At 46.4% G+C, this 24,835-nt stretch overlaps 2 protein-coding genes across 2 annotated transcripts; both read right to left on the reverse strand.

Annotated features, from left to right (window-relative positions):
• Positions 1-1,690: 1,690 nt before the first annotated feature.
• Positions 1,691-9,330, reverse strand: LOC111139746 (zinc finger protein 599-like). Its single transcript, XM_022492104.1, has 3 exons — positions 9,316-9,330; positions 4,584-4,710; positions 1,691-2,730 (listed from the first exon to the last, which is right to left on the reverse strand). Exons 1-3 carry the CDS (start codon positions 9,328-9,330, stop codon positions 1,691-1,693), a joined length of 1,182 nt encoding a protein of 393 aa, XP_022347812.1.
• A 223-nt stretch (positions 9,331-9,553) lies between these two features.
• On the reverse strand, positions 9,554-24,654 carry LOC111139747 (vomeronasal type-1 receptor 1-like). Its single transcript, XM_022492105.1, has 4 exons — positions 24,548-24,654; positions 19,743-19,806; positions 15,707-16,616; positions 9,554-9,615 (listed from the first exon to the last, which is right to left on the reverse strand). Exons 1-4 carry the CDS (start codon positions 24,652-24,654, stop codon positions 9,554-9,556), a joined length of 1,143 nt encoding a protein of 380 aa, XP_022347813.1.
• Positions 24,655-24,835: the final 181 nt, after the last annotated feature.

Here is a 24,835-nt window from a genome sequence, read left to right on the forward strand (position 1 = left end):
TCACAAAGGATATTAGATCACCCACTTTACAGAGGAAGAAACCAAGAACCCAGAAAGTCCCTGAGTTGCACTGTCATGGCCACTAGTAAGAAGCACAGCCGAGAAGGGTGCTCACCAGCCCTGCATGGCTTCCTGCCCAAATTCAACCAATCTGGGTAGCGGCAGGGCCAGGGCCCCACAGCATCAGAGAAATAAAGCCATGGCAAATTCACTGCCCATCTAACCATCAAGGGGAGAAAGAGTCCTGCCTTTTTCTGTCCAAGAAAGGGAGTCTTCAGCTTCACTTGCTCACTCAACAAACTAGGTGCTGACTGAAAACCTAGAATACAAGGACAGGCCATGTCACATTCCCAAGGATGCAAAGGGCTCATTCTTCACTGAGGAGGGAAAGTCATTCCCCGGGGCTCACCCATCATCCCAATTATGGACATGTCTTATTGGCTCTGCCTCCTAACATGTCCCAAGTCCTCTTCTACCCACCAACCACAATGCCACCAGTCCAATGACAATGCACTCCTAGACCACCCAGTAGCCTCATCTCTCTATCCCACATCAATTTTTCCCCCTTCAGTCCACTCTCCACACAGCAGCCAAGGGTAAATTCAGAGACAAGATCATGCTACTTCCCTGCTGAAACCCTTCCTCAGCCTCCCAGGACACTCAGAATAAAATCCACAAAGCCCTGTGCATCTGGCCCTGTTCCCTCTTGTCTTACTGATCACCACTCATTTCCTCCAGACACACTGGCATTCAGCTGTTTCCTCTAATAAGGCCAGTTCTTGCCGGCTTCAATGTCTTCACACATGCTGTTCCCTTTGCCAAAAATGTTCTTCCTCATCGTTGAACATGGCCGGGGCTCCTCCATCCCATATGCATGCTGTCACCCTTTGTGTACTGTCTGCTCCTCGGTCCATGCTTGACAGTGAACATACATCTTCCCACTTATACAAGAAAGGCCTGTGGGGAAATGACATGACTGAGGTCACCCAGATGGTGATGGGCACAGCTTCGAAGTGCTAGAATTCCAACTGTCCCAAGGACCCAAGCCCTCAGCCACTGGACCACTCTTCCCAATGGACATCTGTCCTCCATACCTAAGTGTTGACCCTGATTATGCCACATAAGGAGTCCAGGCACATTACTGTCATAGCAGCATTGCTACACCACCCCTCTGTGTTACCACATGTTCTTCCCTTCCAGACAGCAAGGCCATGTCTCAGCCACCCGTGTATTTCCACGACACAAGGTACATGTGGGTTAATGGGCATGAAGGATGGGGTTCTTGTGACTCCTGCCCATCACACCAGCAAGAGCACAGCAAGCCCGTGGAAACAGAAAGTTAGATGGGGGAGACAATGGACCATGAGGGAGGAGGGCCCTTCATCTGCAAAGCACATTGCTTCTGCTATGGGACAAAGTGAGGCCAGGTCTCTTTGCAGGTCACGTGACAGTAAAGAACTCTCATGTGTGGAAAGAATGTCCCTCTACTGAGAACCACGTCGCATTTTGGGATACTGGCCTCCAGTCTCTGTAGTGCCAGGGCTCAGCAGCAGGTAAAGGTAACGTTGTAGGCATAGCACAAACTGCATGTGTATGAAACACACACAGTATGCAGGGAAGCCTTGGGTATGAACTCTCAGATGCCAAGTAACATTCTCCCTCCGGTCAAACACTTTGCCACTGCCATACTTTAAAAAGGTCTGTTTAAGAAGAACTCAGTATGAGTTCTCTGATGTTGACTGAGGCCTGCCTTCTGGTCAAAGGCCTTCCCACATCTCTTACACTTGTAGGATTTTCCTCCACTGTGAATCTTTTTATGAGTAGTGAGGGTTGAGCTGTAGCTGTAGGTCTTTCCGCACTCACTGCACTCATAGAGCTTCTCCCCAGAATGACACCTCATGTGTCGAGTTACAGAAAAGCTGTTACAAAAGGCTTTCCCACATTCTTTGCACTCAAAGGGTTTTTCTCCAGTGTGGGTTCTATTATGCCGTATAAAATCAGAGTGGCGGGCAAAGGCCTTTCCACATTCACTGCATGCATAAGGCTTCTCTCCACTGTGAATCCGCTGGTGCTCCGTGAGGTGTGACCTGCGGCTGAACGCCTTCCGGCATTCGATGCACACATAGGGCTTCTCCCCAGTGTGAACCCGCTGGTGTTCTGTGAGGTGTGACCTACGGCTGAAGGCCTTCTCACACTCGATGCACTCATAGAGCTTCTTCTTAATGTGAATGCTATAGTGTCCAGTGAGATCTGCCTTCTTGAGAAAGGCCTTCCCACACCTTTTGCATTTATAGGGTTTTACTCTAGTGTGAATCCACTGATGTTGAAGAAGGAAGTGATTCTTGATAAACTCTTTCCCGCATTCCTTGCATTTGTAGGATTTCTTCCCTCCATGAATCAAGGTGTCTTCCCTTGGTCTATGTGATTCACACTCCAGGAGACCATCTCCTGGAGAGAATTGCTCCTGTAAATAATTTCTGCCCAGATTTTTACTTGTTACCAAATCATCACACTCAGGGTTCACCTTTTCAGGGCGGGTTTCCTTGTAGGGGACTGTCCCTGTCCTTATGTGCTCTCCCTGTTTTTCTGATGGTCTTTCTTGTTCCCTGGCTTCTCCCAATGTGGAAACACTGGAGTCTTCCTCAGTCAGTAACCTGTGGGGTGAGCATCCCTCAAACAAAGCTGGTGGAGAAGCAGAAGGCTCTGTAGTATTGGTTTTTGCTTTGTCATCTGAAGGGAATCCAATGCACAAAAGAGGCCCATTAGCAATGCCAACATACAAGGAACAAACTCACTAAGCCAGTGGGAAAAACAAGATGGAAACAGGGCCACTGATACCTGATGGATTTTCACATCTCTGAAACTCAGGTTTGGATTTTTTTTTCTTTTTGCTGGTCCTTGGATTCTTGACATCTTTAAAGGGACAACCTTGGGGAAAATCTGGGGTAGGGACCAGAGAAGAATCCCTTCCTCACTATCCAGAGGGGAGAGAAATGATGACACCACGTGCTGTGTTTGTTCTAACAAAGGATGTCACAGGGAGCACTATGAAGGGTGCGTCTAACCCAGCCCAAATGAGAGAGAAAGACAACTGGGAGGTGTCTTGAGATCTGAGACCTAACGAAGCAAGAGTTTACCACAAACAGAAAGTGACAGGGCACTGCAGCCAGAGGAGGCAGAGTGTACAAAGGTGCAGAGTCTAGAGAGAGCCTTGGATGCTGAGGGAACTTCAGAGCATGAGAGGATGGGGGAGATGTGGCTGGAGAAGCAGATAAGGTGCAGACTGCAGAGTCTAAGGGTGAGAGTAAGTACAGTCACGGCCACTCCCAGGACAGTGTCTACAAGGCTAAGGGTGAGCAGGACCTGCCAGGGGGACATATTAAATCTACTGTATGAGGAACAGCTAGGTGACTAAAACATGGACAAAAGCTAGAGAAATTTGAAATATTTCAAGATATTAAAGAGAAGCTATGCAAATGAAGAAGTTAATAACAAGGTTGTCAGCTCTCCTCAAATCTATCTGTAAATTCACCACCAGTCCAGATAACAAGATAAGATTTTCCATGAAACTCAACAAGCTGATTCTAGAATTTATATGCAAGAGTTAAGGGCCAAGAATGTCACTGGAAAAAGAATAATGAGATGGGGCTTGCCCTCCCAGCATTAGGGTTATGAAGACAGTATAGACATCGAGACAGCATGGTACTGGCAGAGCCATAAGGAAAACTAGCAGCAGGACACCACAGTGCTCAGAAATAGACTCAGGGATACACACAGCTTTCACTGATTGTGGACATGGCACAGTGGGTCAGTGGCAGAAGAAAGGGCGATATAACAAATGGAGCTAAAAACCTGACAACCCACATGCAGGAAAAAGATACTGCATTTCTGGGCGCCTGGGTGGCTCAGTGGGTTAAGCCACTGCCTTCGGCTCAGGTCATGATCTCAGGGTCCTGGGATCGAGTCCCGCATCGGGCTCTCTGCTCGGCAGGGAGCCTGCTTCCCTCTCTCTCTCTCTCTCTCTCTGCCTGCCTCTCTGTCTACTTGTGATCTCTCTCCGTCAAATAAATAAATAAAATCTTTAAAAAAAAAAAAAGTTACTGCATTTCTAGTGCATGTCATACACAAAGTTAGTTCTTGGTAAGCAACAGAAAAGGAATATAACTTGAGCTTGGTGTAAGGAAAGACTTCCTAGCAAGACATGAAAAGCAGTAATCATAAAACAAAAGATAAATTGATCTAAATAAAATATGAGTTTCTTTTAATCAAGAGATGCTTAAAGAAAATTTCTAAAAAGCTAAGCTCTAATAGAATACAACTGCAGCATAAAGAATGAGTAAAAGGTTAGTATCAGGAATATAAAAAAAAAATCTGACAAATCAGAAAGGGAAGAGCTACCATCTTAGTGATTCCCGATGGAGACAAAGGGAGAGCAGACACATCTCAGCCTAGAACATGGCAGGGACTGTGGGAAGGATGGCAGGTGGCTCTAAAGGCCTTCCCCACCATCCAGGCCTCAAAAGACAGGAAGAAACCAAGAAGGAGGCTGCACGTCCCTGCATGGAGGCGAAGAGAAGACTTACCCAGTGAGACCAGGAGCCTGCAGGTCTCCCTCATCACCTTCCAGTACAGTGTCCTCTGGGGCAGGTCCAATAATTCCCACTCCTCCCGGGTGAAGGTGACAACCACATCTTTGAAGGTCACCGGTGTCTGGAAAGTCAAACACAGTAGCATCATGTGCTTTATGGCTGTTGGGTGGGACCAGAGCCGGCAACTTAGTGTCTGGTGAAGGTGTACAGAGGTCCAGCCCTGAATCATTGAGGCCTCTTGAAGGCTAAGCTCTGAGCTGGACTTAAGAGGGAGGCAGACATGGCTGACAGAGAAGCCCTCCATGGTGGAAACAATGGAGAAGAACACAATTACATTCCCACGAGGACCATGGGGACAGACGATAAGTGGTCTGGGACATCAGAGGGACAGGGAAATAATCATGATAATTCCAATAACAGAAGAGCAGCAGCCCAAGCCAAACCTCCCTCGTCCTTCCTGTGTGCCTGCCCTGGGCTGTGGGCTTCACATGCTCTGGTAAAGGGATGAAATGTTCGCAGCTCTGGAGCTGTATACCTCACAGAAGCCATTTCACTTCTCTGAGCCTCGATTTCCCCTGTCAGTATAATAGTTCTCTCACTTTATCAGGTTTTTTTTTAAAGATTTTATTTATTTATTTGTCAGAGGGAGAGAGAGACCACAAGTAGGCCGAGAGGCAGGCAGAGGCAGAGGGAGAAGCAGGTTCCCTGCCAAGCAAGGAGCCCGATGTGGGACTCGATCCCAGGACGCTGGGATCATGACCTGAGCCGAAGGCAGCCGCTTAACCAACTGAGCCACCCAGGCGCCCCACTTTATCAGGTTATTTGAGAATCCAAGGGAAAACATTCCTAAAGCCAGCACTCGAGTCTCTGGCTCATGACTGTGCTCTGCACATTTATTAACCTTTCCATCACCATGAAGATAAATGGCATCATCAGCTCCATCACAGGGAGTTGGGGCTCAGGGAGTTACAGTGAGTCACCCGAGAGTTCCCAGTCTACACCTCAGAGGTAGGATTTCAACCTAGGTCCTTCTGGCCCAGGTCTGTAGTAACCCTGACACTGCTCCATTACTGTAGGTGAAGCACTTTTTTTTTTTAAAGTAAAAATTATTTATTTGAGAGAGAGAGAGAACATGAGCAGGCGGTGGAAGGAGCGGCAGAGGGAGAGGGAGAAGCAGACTCTCCATCAAGCAGGGAACCCAATGTGGGTCTCAACCCCAGGGCCCTGAGGTCATGAGCTGAGCCGAAGGCAGATGCTTAACTGACCAACCCACTCAGGCGCCCCAGGGGAAGCAGTTCTAGTAACAGTTGCTGTTAATCTACTTCTGCTGTCCCTGACCACTCTTCCTTGGACATGGACAGAAGACCGCAGCCATCCTCACCCTCCTCATGCAAGAGGAACAAAAGAGGGTGATACTCATCCCGGGAGCGGTAGGGCCTGGGCCATCTCCCCACACCCACTCGGGCACGCCAGCCTTCTCAGATGCCCCAGGAGATTCTGCAGTGAGCTAACACTCAGTTTTCCCTTCCTGAGTCCTGACAGCATGTGTCTCTGAGTCAGGAACACCATATGGACCAGGGAACCCGAGTGGCTGAGAACAATGCCACAAAGGCAGCAGCCTCTGACTGGCTGTGATGTGTGTCCTGGTGAGGGTGGGATGAACATCCAGCAAATGATCACACATGCTCCCCTTCCCAAGACACATCTCAGCAGGTGGGGGGGGGTGCTTGGCAATCACAAGGCCCTCTGGTGCCTCCTCAAACAACTCTCCTCACTGCCTCCGTCCACGAGGTTCCCTAATCTGGGACGGCTCCTCTTGCTCTCCTTGTTCCCACGCTCACCTGTAGGGGAAATCCCTGCCCACCTCACAAAGGTTAATATAGGTGTCATCCTCGGGCCTCCCCAGCCCACTGTGGTTGGAAACACAGGCTCTGGTAGTTAATGGACAATATGTGATGTTCAACTACTTCAGAGTTGCGTGACCTTGGGTAGGTAACTTAACGTCTCTGAGCCTCCAGTTCCTCTTCAGTAAAGCAGGGATGATAACAGCACCTAACCCTGAGGGGACGGGAACTGAATGAGATGAAACACAGTAACTGTCCCTCAAAGCAAATCAAGGGCTCAGTAAAATCCAGCCATAGCCATGTTTGGTTATTCTTATTTTTCCTCCTTGCTCCTCAAGCACCCTGGAAAGGCTCAACCTGGCACTCAACTCTGCACAAAAATGCAAGCTCCCAAGCATGTGAGTTCAGGGGGTACTTTAGCTAGAACTGGAAAGATGAAGTGGCATTTGAGCAGAGTCCTGAGGAATGCACCAGCATGCCTGCTGAGCTCCAGAGACTGTGTCCTGGCAGAGGCTGGCAAGTGGGCAAGAGCTCGGCAAGTGGAGGAGGGCGTAGCTGCAGGGCCGTGAGATGGGGGAAAGGGAAGACATGTGGGAGGACACAGAGCAGTTGCAGGGACAGGTGCAGCAGGCCGGCAGGGGGGTGGTTGAATGTAGATTCTAAGTGTGACAAGAGCCCACTGAGGTGGTCTCATTCTCCAACTAGCTGTCGAGGTCCTGTTACGGAGCTGACAGAGTAGCGAAGAGCAATCACAGCCCCTGCTGGACAAAGATCACCAACAAGGACTAAATAACTGAGCAAGATGATGCCGATGGCGTTAGGATTTCTGAGACCAAGGGAAGAAAGTACAGGATTAGAGAGATGGGGCCTTGTTAAAACGAAAGCTGGGGATGGCCTTGCTGCAGACAGGTGCCGGAATGGCAGGAAAGAAGGGAGGGGGCACATGCTGGAGACACCTGGGCACTGTTGTGTATTCATGTCTAAAGCCACACCATGGGGGGCCTGGGTGGCTCAGTGGGTTAAAGTCTCTGCCTTTGGCTCAGGTCATGATCTAGGTGTCCTGGGTTCGAGCCCTGCGTTGGGCTCTCTGCTCAGCGGGGAGCCTGCTTCCCTTCCTCTGTCTCTGCCTGCCTCTCGCCTACTTGTGATCTCTGTCAAATGAATAAAAAATCTTTAAAGCCACACCATGCCCCAGCACTGCCACCGCTGACTCTTTAATGCATCTACTCTTCACATAAAAATAAACGTCTTAAACAGAAAAGTAATCTTGTCATGTAAGCGGCAGGCCCGCTTTACTCATAATAAACAGATCGCAATTACAAAGATGAATCCAGTAACCTTCCTGGCTCCCAGGGCCTAAAGGCCCTTTTCATCCCAGCAGAGAAGGAGTGATTCCAAAAATACTGCTCCCACTGTGAGTCTGCCCCTAGGCTTTCTTACCCTAGTCTTCGGCTGCATACAAGCCTGAGACAAGGGAAACCCCAGGGCAGGATTCCCCTGAGGTAAGCCCCTAAGATCATCACAGGACAAGAGGCTCTGCTCCCTGAGAACAGTGTCCAGAGTGATGCTACCTGGGCAGTGTTGGACACTGGAGGACACATATCACACATATGCCCTCTCTGGCTCCTTCAAGCCACAGGGAGGAAATGCCAGTATTCCCACTGACCCAAAGAGATGGAAGACAAAGGCATTGATGACTTACTCAAGGTCACAGCCCTGGGAAGGGCATAGCCAGAATGCCTCCTGAAGCCTCTACACTGCTAATGAGCTCTTTCCGGAAGCTTGGTTCACTCAGACAGAGCAGGGACAGGAGGATTCTGAGAAGCCGCATTTCTCTCTCACCACATTACCAAGAGGACAAGACCAGAGCAAAGGCCTCCTTGGACCCCAAAGATCACAGAAATGAATGGCCACGACCAGCATTTACTGAGCATTCCCTGCATGCACTGTACTACCTTTCACACTCTGCCTCCCACATCTGTCACCAGGACCCCAGAGGGAAGGACTGCAATCGGCACATTCACAGACAAGGAAGCGGACTGTCCCACCGCGGTGCAGTGGCAGAACACGGAGCTGAACCCAGGCTGTCGGCTTTGTAACCCGTTTTGCACACCTGTGACACATGCTGCGACTGCGAGGGGGCTGTGGGTGACATGGGGAACAGAGTATTCCGGGTACTATTTGGGGGCTGCAGGGAGCCTCCTTCCTGCTGTCCCTGCTTCGTCTCCCCTCCACAGATACAGAAATCCTATTAAGACTTGACCCAAGAGACAGTCCTCCTTAGTATAGTGGTGAGTATCCCCGCTTGTCACTTGGGAGACGGGTTCGATTTCCCGACCGGGAGGCTGCAGAGTGCTTTGGGGCACCAGTGGGTTGAGCCTCTGCCTTCGGCTCCAGTCGTGGTCTCAGGGTCCTGGGATCGAGCCCCACATCGGGCTCTCTGCTCAGCAGGGAGCCTGCTTCTCCCTCTCTCTCTGCCTTTCTGCCTACCTGTGATCGCTCTCTCTCTCTGTGTCAAATAAATAAAATCTTAAAAAAAAAAAAAAAAAAAAAGACTTGACCCAAATCACGTTCCTCCTCTCCTCCAAATCCTCCAGGGCTCCAACGAACCCCAAAGAGGCCCGGTTCCTCGGCTTGTCATTCCAGCCCTGACCCCAATCTTGGTGCCGTCCTCCCACCAGCTCGGCCGCACCTCCCCGCGTTCGCACCCCTTGGTGCACGTGCCTGGGACAGCCCTCCACACCTCGCTGGTCCACAGAGCTGGGAACCTATCAAGGCGGGCCCCCAGGCACAACGGAACCCAAGACAACGCTATCTTCCATATGGAGGCGCTGGGATTGCATCGTTGAGGGTCCACAGGGCCTGAGGGCTCATCCACTCACCTGTGCCGGGTCCATCGGCTCATCTGCCGCCTCCGCGGGACCCTGTGCGTGGACGGGGTGCCGCGAGAGGCAGGAGGCCGTAGAGGGTCCCAAGGGCTCCGCTGAGCCGCCTCACACAGCCTCAGCCCTGCCACAGGGCAAGGGGACACGACACCTCTTCTGAAGCCTCCCTGGCCCGCGGCCTCAAGCCCACTGAGGGTCCCGAGGCTGCGACCTCGCGAGCAGACCTGGGACCGCCCTACACAACCTCCACGAGGACCGCGCCGTAGCTCTCGCGGAACGCGGGATCCCAGCTCTGTGCTGTGATTGGCCCAGCGCTACCGCCTCTTGCCGCTGAGCCTGCTGGGTGATAAGGTTCCCACAGCTCTGCCTGCTGCCTCAAGGGGCGCTCTTCTAGAAATCACCTCACAGGACCCGCGGTGCCTGCCTGAGGGCCTCTGGGAAATGACGTCACCAGGCTCTGGGGGTGGGATGGGGCTTCTTCGCTTCTTGACCCGCCACCGCCGCGTTTCTGGGGAGCGGCTTCTCTGATTGAGGGAAATGATTGGATGTGTTGTCTCGTGTGTGCCCGAAGTCTGCCCGGCTTCTAAAAGGACGCGGGGGACGGTGACACCACGCAGAGTCCACCCCTCGGAGATCAGAGCTAACCAACAGCCTTTGCTGCTCTTCCGTTCCCGGGAGACTGAAGCTGGAGAGTCAGTTCTGTGGGATGCAGTAGTGGTCAGGGACGACAGGGAAAACGCTTCTGGGGCGCAAGTTGAAGGGGAGAGGGGGGACTCTCGGACAGCTTTACATCAAGTGGCGAGAGCACTGTCTCCTTTTCCCTCAGAAAATCCGTTTTTCCCCTGCCTGCATACTCGCGGACTGAATCCCTATCCCAGCCAGCGAGCAGCACCATCTCACAATGGGGAAATTCTTACCCCGCATTTCGAGGCGTAACCTGTTTCTTTCAGTGGTGTGACCCCTGAGGTCTATTTGAAAGGGAGTGGTATTTGCCAGGTTTCCTTTTCCGTTGGGATGGTGAACGTGACGGTCATGGTCTGGGAGTGTGTAGAAAGTGACCATCTGAACCCCGGGATGAGTGGGTCTTCTTGATCTCCATCTGTTTGCTGTAATTGCAATGATAGTATCTACCGGGGGAATTGAAATTGTCTCTGAAACCCGTCTGTGGAAAGTAAATTGCTCCCAACCAGTTTTAGTCTACTAGCAAAATTATGCAGGATGTTACCAATCGCCTCGTGCTGTGCATTAACATCAGTTCAGTAAAAATCCACCTTGAGAAGGTGCTCTGCGTTCCCGTTGCATAGCACCTTTATTCCTGAGAAGTTTCACATGATTGTGGTTACACTGCTCCGCGTCCTCAGGTCAGAAGGTGGCTTCTCCTACACTAGTCACCTTCTGTGTCAGCTTACTCAAGGAGGACTCCAGAGTTGTGTCCCAGGTGGAGGGATGGATTTGTCCTTACCTGAGATGGGGAGGTGTGGTGGTGGTGGTGCAGATGGAGGAGCTTGGAAATAGTAGGATCTCACTTTTTTTTTTTTAAAGATTTTGTTTATTTATTTGACTGACAGAGATCACAAGCAGGCAGAGAATCAGGCAGAGAGAGAGAGGAAGGGAAGCAGGCTCCCTGCTGAGCAGAGAGCCCGATGCGGGGCTCGATCCCAGGACCCTGGGATCATGACCTGAGCTGAAGGCAGAGGCTTTAACCCACTGAGCCACCCAGGTGCCCCGGATCTCACTTTTGAATATATTTTGCTTTAAAATCTATTAAACATCCAAACGAGGCAGACTGTAGACATTTCAATATAGAACTCGGGGTTTTTTTGTAAAAAATTTCAGCATTTTGATTTACTGATAGATTGATTTCTAGAATGCTCATAGTCTGCAATCCAGATTCCTCAACAGAAGAGGAAATTAATGTTCAGAGATAACACAAGACAAAATGTCTCATATATGGATTTCTGCAGTTATAGCTAAGTCCAGTGTTTTAAGAAAAGTAAACACAGAAGCAGTTTAGCTGGGGAGTATTTAAATACTGCTTGATGAAAGGAGTGTTCCTATGTCTCAAACTAGGACCACCTGTGGTGTCATTTACACTCTAGAGCTGTATGGGAGATCAGGTTGATGGAGATGCCAGATGAGGCCACACCCTTGTGTGGCTCCTTCCCTTGCCTCATTCTCAGTCCTTGCCCTTCCATTTTTCCTGATAATTTCTCCTTAATAAACCACACATCATTGAACCCTGTGCCAGATTCTGCTTCTATAAAACCTAACCTCAGACAGGACACATGTGGTCAAAACCTAAAATATTAATCATGTGAAGTATATCCAGGATATTAAAGTTTCTTTTCCATAATAAGATGAGCAAGGAAAACCAAGAAAACTTGCTTAAATGCATCCTGATATGAACAAAGCTCTGCAATTTTAGAGAAGGGTTAGAATGTGATGGTGACTCTCTTTGTCGGGGAGTGCCTGTCTCTCTGGTCAATCCCTGATGAGCAGGGTACATGGTGTTCTCTGTGTGTGACTTTATGTCTGTGGTGGATCTCTAATGGTTGTGTGTGGTGGATCTCTAATGGTTGTGTTTTACACTAGGTAGTTCTTTAATTTTGGCATTTCTTCCTAGTGCAGGTATTCTCAAACTTGAAGGTACATCAGGATCACTGGGGAAATAAGAACACAGATGCCCTGATGTGACTGAGGTAAGAAAGGACCTAAGCATTTGTGTTGATAACAAGTTGCCCAGGTGCTTTTGAAATGACATGGTTTGGGGCGCCTGGGTGGCTCAGTGGGTTAAGCTGCTGCCTTCCGCTCAGGTCATGATCCCAGGTCCTGGGTTCAAGCCCCACATTGGGCTTTCCGCTCAGCAGGGAGCCTGCTTCCTCCTCTCTCTCTGCCTGCCTCTCTGCCTACTTGTGATTTCTCTCTGTCAAATAAATAAATAAAATCTTTAAAAAAAAAAGAAATGACATGGTTTGAGTGTTTTGGCTGTTCAAGGATTGCAAAGTAAGAATGAGGATTAAAGGGGTGACAATATATACAGTTTTTAAAATACGGTCTTTAAAATATGGAAGGGTCTGAAAATCATTATTGCTATTAGTGCAGTAATATAAGACTCTGAAGCTGGTTACGAATAGGAAAGCGCTCTATGGATTGCTAACTTGCAGCCTATGTTTCCTGGAAGGCTCATTGCAAGTCTAAAAGAAAGCACAGGGTGGAGAATGAGACCTCTAACCCAGGTAAAGGAAGTAAGAAAATCTTAATTCTTGAAGAAGCAAGATCCCACCCTAGATAGATCTCCTGGAGACAGGGAGATTCTTTTATTTTTTTAAAGATTTTTATTTATTTATTTATTTATGTATTTATTTATTTGAGAGAGAGAGAGAGAGAGAGACAATACAAGCTGAGGGAGAGGCAGAGGGAGAAGCAGACTCCTTGCTGAGCAGGGAGCCTGATGGGCAGCTCACTCCCAGGGGCTGGGGTCATGACCCGAGCTGAAGGCAGACACCTAACTGACTGAGACACCCAGGTGCCCCAGGGAGATTCTTCTATAAGGGGAAGTCACAAACAAGAAGAATGAGTGTGTACCATTAAGTAGAGAGTGATTCTATTTCCTCCTGGGTACTTGAGTTCCTAACATTAGAAATATGCTAAATGGGAGAGAGCTGAATTCCTCAGGCTTGGAAGGGACCTCCAGGACTATAAACTGGTTTTCACTGAACTGAGCCAGGGATACATAGTCTCATTGTTGACTAGACACCCAATTACAGTCACTACACTACAAAATTGTGTTGCCATATAACAGAGTTAGAAACCAGCCTGACTTCTGAAGGTTGGTAGAAGGAGTATCAGATACCTGATTACTCACCTTCCTCACTTACACATCCTCCCTCTCTTTTCCTTTCTCAAAAACCCAGTTCTGCTGTCCAGGCAGCACAATAATTTCCAAATCCACAATACAATTCCCAAACCCGGGGTGATATACTGGATCAAGGACAGCCACCGATAAAAGAGATGTCAGTACTTAATTCTGTGATCACCTTTGACCCCTTAAATTCCCACAATTGACTCCATTTCTTTCATGTGACCGTTCGTTTCCCTGATCCTTCCCTTGCCCTTTCACCTGTGGGCTGAGCATTGGCTGACTATCACAGCTTTGGTGTGATGTATCAGGAAATGGATGCTATTGTGTCAAGGGCTGGGAAGAAGAAAGACTCAGGGCCACTGTTACTTCCTCAGTGGAAGCTGTTGGAGGTGAAAACACTGACCCCACTGGCAGAGATCCTATGTGATTCATGGGAAATGGTTAGTAAATTCTGAGAGGGGAATTCAGAGGAAAAATTTTCTCAACAAGAAGGCAAGCAGAGGGGATTTAAGAGAGACTCTGCACAGTATTTGTAGTTAAATTATAAACCTTTTGGAAGAATCTTCATCAGTTGTAGATGGCATTCCTACCCTGGATTGAGAAGATGAGGAAGGAGAAGTGGGGTAGTGTGTCAGTATGAATATTCACTTTAACTTTGTATAGAGATGAGTCAACTCAAAATATTTATAGAAAAAAGTCATTTTAATTTAACAGTAATAAGAAATTTATGAAATCACTACATATAATAAAAATATATGATAGGACTATAACTTAAAAAAGCAAAAAATAAGAGAAAGGAAAAAGGGAAGAACTGGGAATCACTGGGAATAGACACCATAAAATGATTTGAAATAAGAGATGGTATATAAATAGATATGGCAATTTCTTTCATCAATTTCTTTCAACTTTGTCTTATAGATTTTAGTGTCAAATGTATTCCTTGGTATTTTATTCTTTTTGATGCAATTAAACTGTAATAATATTTATTTTCTTTAAAGATTTTATTTGTTTATTTGACAGACAGATATCACAAGTAGGCAGAGAAGCAGGCAGAGAGAGAGGGAGAAGCAGGCTCCTTGCTGAGCAGAGAGCCCACGCAGGGCTCGATCCCAGGACCCTGGGATCATGACCTGAGTTGAGGTCAGAGGCTTTAACCCACTGACCACCCAGGCACCCCTAAACTGTAATAATATTTAAAAAGTTATTAATTAGGGAAATAAATTTAAAATTAAATATATTATTAATAATTTTAAATAAGGAGAGCTGAAATTTTTACCCACAGTTTGAACTCCTATGCTGACCTGTTTTTTTGTTTTTTTTGTTTTTTTAAGATTTTATTTATTTGTCAGAGAGAGAGGGAGAGAGAGCGAGCACAAGCAGGCAGAAAGGCAGGCGGAGGCTGAGGGAGAAGCAGGCTCCCCGCCGAGCAAGGAGCCCGATGTGGGACTCGATCCCAGGACGCTAGGATCATGACCTGAGCTGAAGGCAGCTGCTTAACCAACTGAGCCACCCAGGCATCCCCTGTTATTATTTTTTAACAAATGTTCAGGTTTCTTGGCCTGTCCTATGTGTTCACTCAGAACCTTCTATCACCATCTTTTCTTATTTCGTAGTCTGCTGCTCTCCCCACCTCTTGACAATCTACCTTTTTTTAGATTTTATTTATTTGAGAGAGAGAGAATAAGAGAGAGAGAGAGAGAGCATGAGAAGGAGGAAGGTCAGAGGGAAAAGCAGACTCCCAGCTGAGCAGGGAGCCTGATGTGGGACTAGATCCCGGGACTGCAGGATCATGACCTGAGCCAAGGCAGTCGCTTAACCCACTGAGCTACCCAGGAGCCCCCACCTCTTGACAATCTGAACACACAGGATTTCTAACAATCCTTGAGGCTCCATAGGATCTTTCCAGGTGATTTTCTTTCTGTCAGAAAGAACTGGACTCAATTATGACTAAAAAATATGTTTAAAAAACCCTTGCATGTATTTTTGTAAGACCCAAGGTGAGAGATTTCTCAAAATTTCTGAAACTTAGAAATTTCCTACTTTTTAAAACTTCTTAAAAGAGATTTTATTTACTTATTTGAGAGAGAGAGCGCACATGTGGGCATGAATAGGGCAGGGGCAGAGAGGGAGGGAGAGGGAAAAGCAGGCTCCCTACTGAGCGGAGAGCCCCACATGTGGGTCTCAATCCCAGGACCCCAATATCATGGCCTGAGATTTAGTCAGATGCTTAGCCGACTGAGCCACCCAGGCGCCCCTCTTTTACACTATTTTAAAATTCTCTGAATTTCTCCTTTGAAGATCCTAACAGAGTAAGTAATCTTTGTATACTTAAGTATGTGGTATTCATTTTCACCTCTGTTATAAGACAAGGGGCTTTTCCTGGCCTTATAAGCCATGACATCATAATCTCCTATCACACAGTAGTTAATAAAATGTTCACAAGTGTTTAAATGAATGAGTAAATGCTATTACAACAAATTCATAGCACTGAAACCAGATTGGGACAAGAGTTTGTCTTTGCCCTACAGACAAAGCAGAACCGAGAGACTCGAGTGTCTTTGACCATGAGTACAAAGGGGCTGAGTACTGGAAAACAGGATGAGAGGAGCCCAGTGCTGTTCACTTTCCACTGGCCTGGATTTGCAACCACAATCATCCAAACTGCCAAGATAGCATTGATTGCATAAAAAGTAGCAAAGAAGCTCAGTAGAACCAAGATGGTGCATGTGGCTCTGGCCTCGTGGGACGTTCTGGGGCCAAGGCGGCTGTTGTGAATGTGCTGTACTTGCTGCTTGTGCCTGAACAAGATGAAGATCATGGAGCTGCTAGCCCACACCATGAAGCCCAAATTCAAAAAGTCAAGGAAAAAATATGTGACTGTATTTAATATTTTAAATCTCAATTCCTCATTCCAGGAACACTGTCCATTGTTTCTCACACTAAGGTTTTTGCTATTGGATGGACCATTCATTATTACAAGAATAAATGAATTTATTAAGAGATGTAGTATCCAGCAGAGGAAACAGCAGAAGCCAATGAACTTTGGGGATCTAATCTTGAGTTCCGCCCACCTACAAATACTAGGGTTCAGTTTAATAACTTGGTAGCCATTGAGGAGACAGAGAGTGCGGAAGGAAACCCCAGTGCTCACTCTGTAACAATAAAAGATAAGTTTACAGGTAGCATCATTCAGGAAATATTGGGATCCAAAAGCTACCATTGTTTGAGGGATCCCTTTGGAAAAAAGGACCACGGAGTTGGCTAGGACCAGTTGGTTGAGAATCAAGTCTGTAGGTCTCAACTTGTGTCCAGTGAGCAAAGAGAAAGTGTAAAGACAAAGAAGGGATGAATTTCCTAGGATTCCAACGCCAGTGTGAATGACAAAGATAATTCCCAATTCCAATTTGCCAGAACCCATTGCATCAGTATCTAGGGGCTGATTTTAATTGAAGCCAGAAAAATGAGAGGGAAAAAATCAGAAATAAATGTCTTGTCAACCCTATGCAGAGTATTTTTCAGCACTTATTTTAAAACTTATTTTCTCACTTTAAGTGATATTAACATTTTATGCTTTTTTGGTGTGTATGCAAAGGCAATTCACTGATGAATGGATTAGAAATAGCCTCTGATAATCATAAAAGTTGCTGAGAGACTATAACTTAATTATTCCAATAACTAAAATGAAAGGATAATTATATAACATGATGAAGGTGCTAATTATCACTACAATGGCAATCATATTACAATATATAAATGTATCAAATTAACATGTACACATTTACTCCCACGATGTTATGTCAAATACATTTCAATGAAAAAATAAAATCCATTAAAATAGAAAGAAGGAAGAGAAAGAAAACTCTGCCAAATGAACAAAACAAACAAAAGAAATAACCTCAGTGCCCACCTGTAAGTTTCTGGGTGACTGAATGAGGGCACGACTGCCGCAGTTCTCAACAGCTGTGGCGAGGAGGACGGGAGGTCTCTGTATAGCGAGGCAGTCAGTATCGTTTCAGTCTTTTTTCCAACATGACCGAGAAATTAGGAAACATCGTGCGCATAAAGCAAATTTTATGTCTGCTTATGGGTGTTTTTCATCTGTCAGAAAGACTGGATAAATGCAGAAAACCGCCCTCAGCTGGAGCACGCCACACAGGAATTTAAAACATCTACCAAGCGTCTCAGGTCACTGTGCAGGATGCCTCAGACACCCACATCTGGTGCTACCCCTTTCTGCCTGATTTTATTTATGTGGTTTTTTTTTTTAAGATTTTATTTATTTATTTGACAGACAGAAATCACAAGTAGGCAGAGAGGCAGGCACAGAGAGAGAGGGTGAGGCAGGCTCCCTGCAGAGCAGAGAACCCAATGCGGGGCTCGATCCCAGGACTCTGGGATCATGACCTGAGCCGAAGGCAGAGGCTTTAACCCACTGAGCCACCCAGGCGCCCCTATGTGGTTTTTTTAAAGTGAGGTATAATTGTTATACAACATTATGTCAGTTTCAGGCGAGTGATATAATGATTTTATATTTGTATATATTGCAAAATGATCACAATAAGTCTACTTAACATCGGCACCATACATAGGTACAAATTTTTTTTCCTGTGATGAGACTTATGAGATCTACTCTCTTAGCAACTTTCCAATGTACAATACAATATTATTAACTCTGATTACCATACCGTTTTGTCAGCCTCCCGTGACTTATTTATTTTGTAAGTGGAAGTTTGTTCCTTTTGATTCCCCTCACCTGTTTTGCCTATCACTCTACACCACTTCACAATAACTCAGAAGTCATAATCCCTCTGACACTGACATCCACATGCAAATTTCAGCTTTTTATTTTATTTTTTTTTTTAAGATTTTTATTTATTTATTTGACAGAGAGAGATCACAAGCAGGCAGAGAGGCAGGCAGAGAGAGAGGAGGAAGCAGGCTCCCCGCTGAGCAGAGAGCCCGATGCGGGGCTCGATCCCAGGACCCTGAGATCATGACCCGAGCCGAAGGCAGCGGCTTAACCCACTGAGCCACCCAGGCACCCCAAATTTCAGCTTTTTAAAGTAAAGTGTCATATTTATTACAGTATTTGTGTATTTCTAAAATACTTAAAATGTGCAAAACTGTGTTGCTCTGTGTACTAGGCTTCTATCTTCTTTTCTATGTTTCACTGATAGAATTTTCTGGTGTCCCAATAAGCTCTGCGATTTTATTTTGGATCCTGTATATCACGGTGGTTTTCAGGAGCATAAGCATTGCATCATAGCAGAACTGATTCTACAGAGTTTTCTCCAGGATATATTCTTTCTTTTTTTCTTTTTAAGATTTTATTTATTCCTTTGACAGAGAGAGCACAAGCAAGGGGAGTGGCAGGCTGAGGTCTAGGGAGAAGCAGGCTCCCCTCTGAGCAGAGATCCTGGTGTGGGGCTTGATCCCAGGACTCTGGGATCCTGACCTGAGATGAAGGCGGACACTTAACCTACTGAGGTCCCCAGGCACCCCAAGCAGTAATGGTCTTTCCAAGAGTTGAGGATTATGGGAGAGGGGGGAGTTAGTATCTCATAGTGAATATTTACTTAAATTTTACCCATACATGGATTTGTTACAAATATTCATATGAAAATGACAATGTTATAACACCATTTAAGGTTGAAATGAAAAATATAGGAAATCACTAGTGTTAATGAACATCAGTTACAAAACAAGGACAAGTGAAGCAAAATAAGAGAAGGGATAAAGAAAGAACCAGGAATCATCTTCAAGAAGAATCACAAAATGAAGTGTAATGATAAAAACATGTGTCAGTAAAATTTGCTGTGAGAATTTAAAATATTTGCTCAAAACCGAGAACCTGACAATTACAACGTTGCTGAGCTACACATCTCACTGGCCCCTGAGGACCTTCAGCAATTTGAAAGCAACAAAGACTCATCATTTCCGCTGATCATAGGGGTTCTGTGGAGCCCGGGGGAGGCTCTGAATTCACTGCCACTTGCTCCTCTGACAGGGTGTCTGGTCAGAATATTATTGATTTTTTTTGCTTGACAAAGAAGAGTCTTATAAATGGAACGCTATTTGGGTGCAATCATACCGTAGATCAGAGATTTTATGGGCAGAGAGAGAGAGACAGAGAAATACAGGAATGGGTCAGTCCACAGGGCAATCCTTGGAGGGTAGAGAGTGTCAGATTAGTCTGACAACAAGACAACTGAGGCACTTTGAAAACTGTTTAAATTCCAGGATAACATATCCACTTTGAGATTTCAAGCCCTAATTATTCTTTTATTCATAGCCCCACAAGCTTTTCACCCTATTTATCTTTACATAATATTTGCATTTCTGTACATGACAGATAGACGAGCCCTTCACTGGTCTAAATGAGAAATAGGGCGAGCAGTCTTCCACTGATGATAGAAATTTAGAGACACGTCACTGAAGACCCCATTTAGCACAACATTTTCCTGCTCAAAACAAAACAGAACAGAACACAAAACCATGCGCACACACACACCGGCAGCGGATATCACACAGACACTAGCTGTCCCCTCAGAGTGGGGCTCACCTTCTGCAGGTTGTTACTCACAGCCTGTGTCTTGATGCCTTGAGACTGGACGCTGCTCTGGTCCCTGTGTTTTGTGAGAAGCGACTGAGAGAAGTTTCAAAACAATGTAACTGAGGAGAGAGGGGAGATGTTGGGCAGCCCTGAGGCAGTTTGACGAGACTGGTGACATGCATCTGGTTTCCTCAGCAAATGTCTTTCCTGTTTGTATGTGTTCGGTCATCTTATCTACCCTTTCTCTCTCTCTCTTTCTTTCTCTGTTTTTCTCTTTTCAACTATCATCTTTCCATCTATCTACTATCTGTCTACCTGTCACTTATGGGTCTGTATATCTATCATCTACCTAAGACATTTCCCACCCCTGCCACGAGCTCAGAAGGCCAATGTTTAAAAGAATTATCCTGGATTTCCTGAAATGGGTATTTTCCAAGAATATGATACCTACCTGGAAAGAAAAGCTGTTTGCACAGTTTGCTGTGGTTTGCTCCCAGGACAAGGACTGTCACCACAGCATCTGTGAAGTGTCTCAGTAGGACACAGAGAGATAAATGTTTGGTCTGTGATCTCATCTGCTTGCCGGGAAGTGATTATCATTTCACCTGTAAGTGCAGTGACAGTGTCTACATGGGGAGTTCAGATTAATTCTAATTAATCCCAAAATAACTAAAAAATATTTGGGATTTCAAAAACTTCTGAAAGCTATTAAAAGTGCCAATAGGATGTCCATTAAGAGTGACAGAGGGGAGGTCCCTGGGTGGCTCAGTCAGGGAAGTGTCTGAATTTGGCTCAGGTCTTGATCTCGGGGTCCTGGGACCAAGCCCCACACCGGGCTACACGCTCAGCGGGGAGTCTGCTTTTCCCTCTCTCTCCCTCCCTCCAAATTGTGTGATCTCTCTCTAGAATAAATAAAATCTTCAAAATTTTTTTGTTTAAAAAAGGGTGGCAGTGGGGTGCCTGGGTGGCTCAGTGGGTTAAAGCCTCTGCCTTCAGCTCAGGTCATGATCCTAGGGTCCTGAGATCGAGCCTGGCATCAGGCTCTCTGCTTGGCAGGGAGCCTGCTTCCTCCTCTCTCTCTGCCTACCTCTCTGCCTACTTGTGATTTCTGTCTGTCAAATAAATAAAATCCTTAAAAAAAAAAAAGGGTGGCAGAAACAGATGGAGAGAACCTACTTTTGAAATAGTTTAGTCCTGGGTTGCCTGGGTGGCTCAGTTGGTTAAAGCCTCCGCCTTTGGCTCAGGTCATGATCTCAGGGTCCTGGGATCAAGCCCCACACCAGGCTCTCTGCTCTGCGGGGAGCCCACTTCCTCCTCTCTCTCTTCCTGCCTCTCTGCCTACTTGTGATCTCTGTCTGTCAAATAAATAAAATCTTCAAAAAAAAAAAAAGAAAGAATTTAGTCCTAATGGAATGTGGAAGAATACCGTTTTATCTAACTAGTGAAAGAAAGAGGTTGATCAAATGTCTTAGTCAGTTTGAGGGCTCTATTTACAGAAGATAATTCCTTCTCATTTCTGAGAGCACTGAGCACAGTGAAACTGAAGGGAAAAACAGTGTGGATGGAGGAAAAAAGTGTATCCAGAGTTGTGTGAATAAATAGGGTATTGCGGGGTGCTTATTTGTTCAGTATTTTAACAAATATTTATTGTGTAGTTTATGGGCTTCAGGCACGTTTCTAGGCATATGGAATATATCAGTACACAAAATATAAATAGAAATCCTGGAATTTACTCTGTAGTTGATGAAAAAGGGAACAATGCACCTGTGATACTAAGTCACACAGTGCGTTAGAAGGTCATACAGAAACAGGAAGAACAGGGTACAGGTGATAAAAACATCAAGGATTTGAGATGGATTAAAGTTGTGATTGGCCCTCCCTCCCCCAGACCCCCACCTGCCTGGTCCCTGTCTGAGGGAGAGTGGTTTCATGGGCTCCTCTTCACCTTTCTAGCTGGCACTTCTTGCTGTGGGGAACTTGAGGGCTCTCCTTGGCCTGGATTCCTGAATCCTGAATCCAGTCCAGGGCTTATATGATAAAGTCCACATTTCTGGCAACCAGCACAATGTGAAGTCAAAGATTGTCCCTGAGATGGCAAGCAGTGTCTGGAGGCTTGGAGGTGAGGCTGAGTGGATAGTGTTCGGGGAATCATGTCTGCTTTATATCTGGTGGGAACTGAGAGGGCAGTGGGGGCAGGATTCTGTACTGGAACTACTGGCTGAGCAGTTGGGCCTCTGTTCTGAGGGTCTGGGGAGCCACAGAAGATTTGGAGCAGAAAAGGGAGGTAATCTGACTCATCATGAACAAGTCCTCTGGGAAATTCTGAGTGGAGAACCAACTGTGGGGGTGAGGAAGGAGAAAAGTGCAGTAGTCTGGAACACTGCTGAAGGTGGCTGGACCAGAAGGGTGGCTGTGGAAGTGGGGGAGGTAGTTGGATTCTAGATCTCTGGGAGCTGGATGACTGCAGGGTTTGGGTCTAGCACCTGCAAGAATGGAAACACCGTCAACTGAGGTGGGGTCGGGGGTAGGATTCACTTTCTGGGGCAATACTCAACCAGTAGGAGGAGGAAAAGAAAGGTAACTTGGCCGTAGGAACCAGTGTGTTCAGATGCTTAGGAATGACAATGAGTTGGGTGTTCAGCGAATGAATTGTAGGGCTCTATTATGTCTGCTGGGCACAGAAAATTGAGGGATGGGGGCAGAAGTCAGTCGTGGAATGGCAGCCTGAGGTGATCTGGAGACCCCAGGGTAAGTTACTACAACAGTCCAGGGGAGGGCTGATGGTAGCTGGATCATAGCAATGGCTTCGAAGTTGGGAGAAGAGGTTGGTTTTTCTTTTTTTTTCAAAAAAATTTTTTTAAAGATTTTATTTATTTATTTGACAGACAGAGATCCCAAGTAGGCAGAGAGGCAGTAGAGAGAGAGGAGGAAGCAGGCTCCCTGCTGAGCAGAGAGCCCGATGCGGGGCTCGATCCCAGGACCCTGGGATCATGACCTGAACCGAAGGCAGAGGCTTTAACCCACTGAGCCATCCAGGCGCCCTGTTTTCTTATTTTAAATTCATGACTTGCACTAATCTCATAGAAAAATTACTGCAAACTTTTTAAAAAAGATTTTATTTATTTGACAGAGGGAAAGAGATCACAAGTAGGCAGACCAGCAGGCAGAGAGAGAGGGGGAAAGCAGGCTCCCCACCGAGCAGAGAGCCCGTTTCGGGGCTCAATCCCAGGACCCTGAGACCACCACCTGGGCTGAAGACAGAGGCTTAACAGACTGAGCCATCCAGGAGCCCCTAAACTTTTATATGAAAATAATTTTTGTATCTTTTAAAAAAGATTTTATTTACTTATTTGAGAGAGAGAGAGAGAGAGCATGAGCAGGGGAAGGGGGGGGAGGGAAAGGGAGAGGGAGAAGCGGACTCCCTGTTGAGCAGGGACCCTGGAATCATGACCTGAACTGAAGACAGACACTTAACCAACTAAGCCATGCAGGTGCCCCTGGAGAACTTGTTTGATGGGGAAGTTCATGTCGCCCTTTCTAAGAGCAGGAGTTACTTAATTTGGATCCACCCTTTGTTGCCCAACACCCTATGATTATGGGAATATCATAATCTTTTATTGGATTTGTGTTTCTGAAGTCTTTAAGGGCTGGAATGATCAGTAACTACAGCAATTTCAGATTTATTGGAGTTTGATTTGGACTTTTATATGAGCAAATTTTATTAATTCCCAGACTACATCTTCTTACCTAAGTGTTTAAGATTTAAGTTTATTTTTAAAAAGAGATTTAAATTGGGGTGCCTGGTTGTCTCAGTGGTTTAAAGCCTCTGCCTTCAGCTTAGGTCATGATCCCAGGATCCTGCTCAGCAGGGAGCCTGCTTCCCCCTCTCTCTCTGCCTGCCTCTCTGACTACTTGTGATCTCTGTCAAATAAATAAATAAATAAATAAATATTTTTTTAAAAAAGAGCTTTAAATTTATTTTATGATGTTTCTTCCAAAAAATCACAAATCTTTCCCTTTTTGTTAGTTTACTTCACTGTCCTAGGTCTATTACGTGTGTGTGTGTGTGTGTGTGTGTGTGTGTGTGTGTGTGTGTGTGTAACTAATCTCCATGTCCAGTCGGGAGCCCAAGAGACAGCTTCAACTCACAACGCCAAAACCAAGACCTGAGCTGAGATCAAGAGTTGGATGCTTAACTGACTGAGCCACCCAGGCCCGTCCCTCTTACATTTTTTTACTCTATTAGCTACGTCCCAAATTTCTCTTTTCAATATTAAGCGGTGTTTTAAAAATTATAAAATGTAAGTTTAAAAATGAAAAATTTCAGTGTAAGTTTTTAGGGAATCAATTATGTATAAATGTCAGGAGCATATGCCCTGACACCCCCCCTCCTCTAACCCCTTTCCCCCTTCCTAGCACGGACAGGTAACCCCGTTTCGCCAGCGGAGGGTCTTTCTAAACCAAACTACGTTCAGTCACTCAGATCTCTCTTAAGTCATAGCTGCTGATCCAAAGCTCAGTGAATCCTCCTTCTACACACACGTACCTATGAGAATTAGTAACGGAAACCTCCCTAGAGTGCAGAGAGGAGGTTTCAGCGGGGAGCTCCCGGACGCTGCCGCGGGCGCTCAACGTAGCCGCACAGGAAGGGGTCCCCTTGACCTGGCAGATGCATACTGCTCTACACGGCCCGCGGCAGAACGCGAGCGTGGCTCACCCCCCAGCTCGGCAACTCAGCCACCGAGAAGCCCCTCGACCTGGAACTCCCAGTTTATCCAGGGGACTTCTAGTTTATAACACTCCTCCCAACTTGCGTCTTTTCTCCGTAAAGGTGGGCTCTTCTCCTTCGTCCTTTTGCCGGCGGTTTTGCCGTAGCTTCTTCGTCCTGGATTACAATTCTTTTATTCCCAAATAGGCCCATGTTTGGCTGATAAAATAACTGGCCGTTTTATGTTAAGGTTAACAGGTTTTGCGGACTCTTACTTGATGTGTTTTTACTTTGTCCTTCCATAGGGGCCACCCGACCTTGCACCTGCGGCGGAAGCTCTCACCCCGCTGCAAGCCACGATGAAAGGAACTACGTTACCCAGAAGACTGTGCGC

The sequence above is a fragment of the Enhydra lutris genome, unplaced genomic scaffold (assembly GCF_002288905.1).
Source record: "Enhydra lutris kenyoni isolate GAN:26980312 unplaced genomic scaffold, ASM228890v2 scaffoldscaffold114, whole genome shotgun sequence".
In the NCBI taxonomy this organism is placed as follows: Eukaryota; Metazoa; Chordata; class Mammalia; order Carnivora; family Mustelidae; genus Enhydra; species Enhydra lutris.